At 47.4% G+C, this 8,318-nt stretch overlaps 1 protein-coding gene across 1 annotated transcript in view; it reads right to left on the minus strand.

The window, feature by feature from the left end:
* ZYG11A (zyg-11 family member A, cell cycle regulator) overlaps nucleotides 1-6,512 on the minus strand; it is a 69,016-nt gene extending 62,504 nt beyond the window's left edge. Inside the window, exon 1 of the mRNA XM_004699659.2 lies at nucleotides 6,423-6,512. Within this exon, the coding sequence (XP_004699716.1) occupies nucleotides 6,423-6,512 (90 nt within the window). The remainder of the gene's footprint in view (nucleotides 1-6,422) is intronic.
* Between the last annotated feature and the right edge of the window lie 1,806 nt (nucleotides 6,513-8,318).

Consider the following 8,318-nt stretch of genomic DNA (forward strand, 5'->3'; position numbering starts at 1 on the left):
GTGGCAGTAATGACAGAGCATGCGCTGTTACGCAAAAACCGCGATAGAGTGAAGCCGCGGAAGTCGAAGCGCGAAGTGGCGAGGGTTCACTGTATTTTATACTCCCATTTATATGATGAAGGAGTCCTCTGAGCAGCACAAATGATTAAGTGCTTAGCTGCTAGTTAGAAGTTTGGTGATTTGAGCCCCAGTGCTTCGGGGGAAGAAAAGAACTGGCCATCTATTTCCACATTATTGTTGCTCTCTGGTGCCGTTGGTCAGGTCTGGCTCATAGTAACACTAAGTGCATCAGAGCAGAACACTGCCTGATCCACACGGATGTTGCTGCTTGCGTTCACTGCTGTCCACTGTGTCATCTTGTTCAGGCTCCCTCTTTGTTCACTGACCCTCTATTACCCAGTCTGAGGTACTTCTCCAGAGACAGAGCCCTCTTGCTAATTATGTCCAAAGTTCTTAAGACGATGTCTTTCCATCCTCTCCTCTAAGGAGCATTCCAAATGTACTTCTCCTAACACAGACAGGCTCTTTCTTCTGGCAGTCTGCAATGCAGTGAATTTGTTAATCTGGTTTGTCTAGCTACAGCCTGTTACACCTGCGAAATGACTCTTGTTGCCTGATAAGTCTGGTTAAGAAGGTGGGGGAAGATATGGACTGGATTATAGGATTCAGCTGTGAGTGGTTGTTTAACGTATTAAATGTGATTCCATCCTTCTGGGAATAAAATCAACCATCTCAGAAGCAGGAGGAAGGTTCTCACTAGTAGCAAGAGAGGAAGAGCCAGAAGTGGAGCATGTCCTTGGGACACTGAGATCTCTGCAGATTGAACCTCCTTGATTCAAGAGACAGTGTTGGCAACAGATGAGCAGCAACAGCAGAACCAGGAGCCAAAGCATGAGACACAGCAGTAGGCGTCCCAGAGTGGGATGCCTCTGGGCACTTAATTGGGGAAGTTGGGTTTTGCTGACCCACAGAGCTGGAACTGAGTGCCCTCAGGCTGAGGCTACAGCACAGGGACAGGCCATTAGGGCATTTATTGACAGCCCTAAAAGAACATTGTTAACATGACCCAAGCAGGACACATGCCAAGTGGGCCAGAGAGGCTTGCCTGTGGGCACAGCAGAGAAGAAATTGTCTTACTAAACAACTATATCCTGAGTTTTTCTCACCTGAATTGTAACCTGTTAACTTCTCTAGTAAACCCTTAATTGCGAGCATTGTCTGTGAGTTGTGTGTGGCCATTGCAATGCATTTTGGAACCTAACAGAAAAGTAGAGTGCCATGAGAGGAATAGTGGTGTCAGAACAGAGTAAAAGTGGATGGGGGGCGGCACGTCTGACTTCTGCTTTGCAGCAATCAACTTTGGAAGTCAGAGGTGGTCAGATGTGGTCCCCAGAGTTCATGGTATATTCAATATTTAAGAACACAATAATTCAAAGGCATTAATCCTTCAGCCTTCCTTTTTTACAAAAAATCATTTTATTGGGAACTCTTACAGCTCATAATCCATCCATTCATCCATTGTGTCAAGCACATTTGTACATTTGCCGCCATCATCATTTTCAAAACATTTTCTTTCTACTTGAGCCCCTGGTATCAGCTCATTTTTCCCCTTCCCCCCTCAGGAGCCCTTGATAATTTATAAATCATTATTTTTTCCATGTCTTACACTGACCGATATCTTCCTTCACCCACTTTTCTGTTGTTCGTCCCCCTGGGAGGGGGTTATAGTAAATCATTGTGATCAGTCTCCCCTTCCCACCCACCCCCACCTTAGCCTCCTGGTATCACTACTTTCATTATTGGTACTAAGGGGTTTATCTGTCCTGAACTGCCTGTTTGGAGCTCTTATCTGTACCAGTGTTACATTCTGTGATCTGGCTGGATTTGTAAGGCAGAACTGGGGTCATGATAGTGTGTGTGTGTGTGGTGGTGGGGGGGCGCGGGGGAGAAGTATTAAAGAATTAGAGTAAAGTTACATGAAATTCTCAGTGCTATACTGCACGCTGACTGGCTCTTCTCTTCCTTGTGACCCTACTGTAAAGGGAAGTCCAATTGTCTACAGATTGGCTTTGGGTCTCCACTCTGCCCTCCCCCTCATTCACATCGATATTTTTTTGTTCTGGGTCTTTCATCCCTGATACCTGATCCCATCAACCCCTCATGATCCCAGTCAGCCTTCCTTTTTAACTGTCCAACATTCACGTACATTTGAGGTGGCTGAAAATACCATGATATGGTTCAGTTTCAGCTTAGTCTTCAAAGTGTCATCTTTGCTTTTTAATACTTTAGAGAGATCTTTTGCAAGCAGACTTGCCCAGTGTAATGCATCAATTTGATTTCTTGAATGTTGTTTCCTTGAGCATAGATTGTGGATCCAATTAAAATGAAATCCATGACAAACTGGAATGCCCAGTACTGAGGGAATTTTGAACCTAGCTGTGTTTGGTGCTTTGCTCTACCTCCTGGTCCATAGGCAGCGCCTGAGGTCTTGAAAGCTTGCCAACAGCCATCCAAAGCACAAGTGGCCTCCATTTGCCTGGAGCAGCAAAGGAGTCAGTGGGAGGATATGACAGGTGTGATTACTATCTCCCTGAACAGCAGTCTCCCCTACCACAAGACCGAAAGAACTCGGTGGTGCTGGGTTACCTTTTCTGAACGTTTTGATCAAAGAGCCTATTGAAGAAACTTGATCAACAGGGGGGAAATGTAAAACAGAATTATCAATTTTCCGGGATTCCTGGCTTCCTGGAGCCAAGAAAGGTCCATGAGTCTCTTCAATTATAGCCCTGACATAATCTTTAAACCTTAAATCAAAAATATCCCCTAAACTCTTCTTCACACTAAACAGCAATTTAGTGCAACTAGTGAAAAAATGTCATCTTTGAAGTGGCCATCTAGCTCAGAAGCAACAAACCCCACACAGAACAAACACACCAGCCCGTGTGATCACGAGGTGTCTATGGGATTGGGTATCAGGCCTCAAAGAACAAAAAATCATATCACTGTGAATGAGACCCATCTGCAGGCAACTGGACATTCCCTTTCATGATCCCAATTCTACCTTACAAATCTGGCTAGACCAGAGGATGTACACTGGTACAGATAGGAACTAGAAACACAGGAATCCAGTACAGATGACCCCTTCAGGACCAGTGGTGAGAGTGGCAATACTGGGTGGGTGGAAGGAGGGTGGGGTAGACAGGGGGAACCCATTACGAGGCTCTACAGATAACCTCCTCCTAGGGGGACGGACAACAAAAAAGTGGGTGAAGGGAGACATGAGACAGTGTAAGATATGACAAAATAATAATTTATAAATTACCAAAGGTTCATGAGGGAGGGGGGACTGGGGAGGGAGGGGAAAATGATGAACTATTACCAAGGACTCAAGCAGAAAGCAAATGTTTTGAGAATGATGACGGCAACAAATGTACAAATGTGCTTACACAATGGATGGGTAGATGGTTATAAGAGTTGTAGGAGACAATAAGAATCTAAAAAATGCTTAGCACTGACCTTCGCACAAAATATACCAATTAACTCATGTTATTAAATACTTTTAAACTTCAACAACAACAACAAAAAAAAGAGTTGTAGGAGCCCCCAATAAAATGATTTTTTTTAAAGTCATCTTTGAGCATTATGATGCTTTTAGGAACTATCTGCATGGCTGGCTACCCATTGGGCTCCTTACGGCAAAAGCAGCCGTTCAAAACCACTCGCCGCTTCTTGGGAAGGGACAGGGCTTTCTGCTCCCAGAGAGTGACCGTCTCGGAAACTCACAGGGCAGCTCTACCCTGTCCTACAGGGTGGCTCTGAGTTGGAGTCAACTTGATGGCAGTGAGTTTTTTGAGTTATAGGGGGATCAAAGTGACAACAACTCAAAAGATTAGATAAAAACTTTAGGGGGAAGAGTGTTTCTGTTAAGAGGAACTGAAGAGGGTGACTTGTACATTCTTTTTCAAGAATGCAATCAATGTCACCAAATTGTTATGCAGAAAAGTTTTAACTGGTCTATGTTTTGCTGTTGATAACAACAAAAGTGAAAAAATAGATTAAATAAATCTCTCCAGGAGACAAAAGTCTTCCAATAAGGAGCTACTATGTAAAATACAACTTCAATCACATTATCTCCTCCCCTCTGTACCATTTCGGATTGAATGTAAATCACTGGATCTTGAGTTCTTGGAAGGTCACCCCTAGGACAAAGCAGAATGTGGAACCAGATTTTTGAACACCTACATTCAAATTGAATTTCAAGAGTCAATCAACTTGAGTAATGTATAGAAAATACCAAGTACGACACTGGTACAGACAGGAACTGGAAATACAGGGAATGCAGGGCGGATGATCTCTTCAGGACCAGTGGTGTGAGTGGCGATACTGGGAGGGTAGAGGGAGAATGGGTTGGAAAGAGGGAACCGATTACAAGGATCTATATGTGACCTCCTCCCTGGGGGACGGACAACCGAAAAGTGGGTGAAGGGAGAAGTCGGACAGGGCAAGATATGACAAAATAATAGTTTATAAATTATCAAGGGCTCACGAGGCAGGAGGGAGGAGCGAGCGGGGAGGGGGGAAATGAGAACCTGAAGCCAGGGGCTTAAGTGGAGAGCAAATGTTTTGAGAATGACGAGGGCAATGAATGTACAAATGTGCTTTACACAATTGATGTATGTTTGGATTGTGATAAGAGTTGTATGAGCCCCTAATAAAATGATTAAAAAGAAAATACCAAGTACGAATCTATATTTCACTGTAAACTTTCTTAAGACACAATACTATTAGACAAAGTTATGAAACTTCTTAGACATGACCAAACTTGAGAGAATGAGCCACTGGGCCTGGGGGATCAGGACGAGAGCCTCTGGGGGCAACTGACATTAACACAAGGACAATGGTATCCATCCCAAATTGAAAAGTAACAACTGGGCTCTTAAAAGCTATGAGCAGCCATCTAAGTGCAATTACTGGTCACTTCTTATCCAAAGGCAGAATGGAAAAAAAATGAGAGACACCTGGAAGCAATTAGTGCAATCAACTAATGGACAAGCAAACATCGGCCTCTCCAACCCTGAGACCAGAAGAACTAATTGGTGCCAAGCTACCACTACCAACTCCTCTAAAATGGACCACATTAAAAGGTCCCAGATATAGAGTGGAGGGAAAATGAACTCAAAATCATTTGAGAGACCATGTCAGATAGAAACTGGGGGGATCTGAAAGATAACAGCCCTGACCCTTCAGGTCTGGAACTGAACAACCATTTCGGATCAGAAGGGCGGCGGGGTTCATTCAAATCGTTAGGAAAGGAGGAAGAACGGAAACAAGAAACACAGGGTGCCGGAGCAGCAAAAATCCAGTAAAAGCAATGCAAAGGATGAGGTGACACAAAACGTGTACAAACTGTTGAATGTACAACTCTGTAAGCATTTACCTCATTCACAATAAAAGAAAAATTTAAGGAATAAATCCAACAGGTCACTGTGAGTCCCAAGTGACTGGATGGCTCCAGATGTGATTGTAGGTTTTTGTTCTGGTGTTGGTGCTGTTTAATCGATATCTAAGAAATCCCGGATTCCTTTAGAAGTGTGACATTTAACACACCTAAAACCAAAAACACTCCCTGGCCTGGGTCTGCCATCAACCTTTCAGGACGGGATAGAACTGCCCTTGGGGTTTCCAAAGACGGCGGAGTTAACACGACCAAACAACGCAAAAACCTCAAACGACGGCCATCGTGGATTCCGACTCAAACCGCGCCCGGAGGAAGCGTGGGACCGGGTCCCCTCGTTCTCCCCAGGAGGGCGGCCACTTTCGCGGGGAGCCACCGCCCAACGCTTAAGCCACGGCGCCACCGGGCCGGACCCACCTTCCCGGCGCCTGCGCCTCACTCCGAATTCAGGTGAACCGGAACCCCGGGAAAGCAGCACGTGGAGCCCGACCTTCCGGGGTCCCACTTGCCGAGCTTCGCGAACCCCGCGACTGCGGCCAGCGGGGGCGACGGGGGGCCCGGGCCCCGGGGCTTCCACGGGCCCAGAGGCGGGGGTCTGCGCGCTCGGGGCCCTAGTCGACGCCCAGCGTCCGCTGCGGGCCGGCTAAAGGCCCAGTCCGCGCTCACGTCGAAGCTCACCCCGCAGCCTTCTCCGCGCGCAGGCGGGTCGCGGGCCCCAGGAGACGCCCCCGAGGTCCAGGAGCTGGGGCGAAAGCAGGCGCCCGCCGCTCGGCCCCGGGTGCGCGGGCAGGAAACCCCCCCGCCGCCGCGCCCGTCCACCTCCCCGCGCGTTTCTCGGCGCCGTCGGGGTCGGGCGGGGGCTCGACCTCGCCGGCCTGGTCCCCTCGGCCCCTCGCCGGCCGGCCCTTGCGAGTCCCCGCGAGCGCTCGCCGCCCGACGGTCCCGCTCGCCCCCTTGCCGGGCTCACCTGCACCACGCAGCAGCCCTGGGCATCCGTGCCCGCGTCCGGCAGGATGAGGGTCCGGCACAACAGGCCGGGGTGCAAGAAGTGGACCATGGTGACCCCGCTGGAACCGAACGGGGCCCCGGGCCGGGCGGAGGCGGCGTCGGGGGCGGCCGCGCGGCGACGGGCGCTGCAGGCTCCGGGCCACGCACTCCCTGCGCTCCCTTCGAGGACGCCGGCGAAGAGCTCCGAGAAACTGGGCGTGGCGACGCCCAAGCCCCGCGGAGGCTGGGCCGCCGGAGGCCCCGCCCCCGGGAGCCGCCCCCCGCCGACCCCAGCGCCCCCGCCTCCGGGCTCCAACCGCCACCCGTCGGCCTGCCCCCACCCCCACCCCCGCCACCAGCCCGACGCGCTCACCCAACTCCTACTCACCCCGCGGGGCCCAACGCCCCTCAGGCCCACCCCTCAGGGATTGATCATTTCCTCCGCGTTGCCCCAAGGGGACCTTCCTGCCAACTGAAATTGGGGAAAATAGGATGTAGATTTGAAATCTTTGAACAGTGCCTTTGGTTACAACAGCTCGAGACACTGGATAAATTAAATATCAAACCATTTCTGCCTTTATTAGAACTCAGAGTGACTACGAAATATTATCAATAACCTATAGAGGAAAACACATTTCTTGTCATCCAAAAAATACCAAGAAGACCCTTAAAATGGGCTCCAAGAACTTGAGCTCTGTAAGAAAAAAAAAATAGGTCTCGGAAAATGATCGATATGAAGGGTATGAGTCTTAGTCTTTAAACTATGTTGTGGAATGGCAGCTCCACCATCTAAGGTCTGAGACTTGGGCAAGAGTGTTCATTTCTCAGGACCTCAATTTCCCCATCAGTAGATTAGGATAAGAATACTTTTTCTCACACGATTAATATTCCCATAAGGATTAGATGAGTGTCACTTTACAAGTTCTTGATAGATGTATTCAATTGCTAAGATAATTTTCAAGTACTAGGAATTTTACAAAATGCTTTCCTTTGACATTTATTTACTTAATCCTCTTTAAAAAAAAAAAAGGTGATCCCATGTGTGTCCGAATCAACCTGCGCTCCAAAAGGCTTCAGTGGCTCAAATTTTGGAAGTGGAAACCCAGGCTTTTTTGGGGGAAGGCAGCTCTGTGTGGACTCAAACCTCTGACCTTCCAATTAGCAGCCAAGCCCATTCTATTTTTGAGATCCAAGTATTACAGAGAGGAAGACTACAGTCAACTTTTATCCTGCAAACTTTGCAGTCAAAATGGAATCTTTTAAATCCAAGTCCAACCCATAGTTGACTTTTTAAAAACTATTCTCTGTCCTCAAACCTTGAACATATCTTCCCCAACCACGCCCTCATCTGCCTCCTCATCTGCCTTGATCAATGAGAAAAGATAGCAATAAAGAATATCCCTAACTTCCATCATCACATTTAGCCATTATCTCATTCCCTCTGGCTTCATCAAAAATGCCATCTAGCAACATTCCTTTTTGCTCCTGCATTATCAATTTCCCTCCTTTTATTGGATAAGTCCCACCAGCATGTAAACAAGACAGATAGAAAAGACAAAGTATCTAAGAAGCAAAGACCTGGAGTTAAAAGCCAAAAAGGAAGGACATATTCAGTATTTGTTAAACTGAAAGAACTAGAGAAAAATAATGCAAGCCTTAGGTTGTAAGATGGAAGGATTTTATGGGCAAAATATTGAATGATGCAGGAAGCTTCAATGGAAGGAATACAGAGAGCTACCATAAAATAAGAATTGGTCAGTATTCGACCTTTCAAGAAACAGTATATGGGATTAAGAACTGTTGCAACACAGAAGGGTGGGTGAAGGGAGATGCAGTGTAAGATAAGATATAATAATAATTTATAAATCATTAAAGG

This window comes from Echinops telfairi, unplaced genomic scaffold (assembly GCF_000313985.2).
Source record: "Echinops telfairi isolate 266 unplaced genomic scaffold, ASM31398v2 ScPeMD7_443;HRSCAF=831, whole genome shotgun sequence".
Taxonomy (NCBI): domain Eukaryota; kingdom Metazoa; phylum Chordata; class Mammalia; order Afrosoricida; family Tenrecidae; genus Echinops; species Echinops telfairi.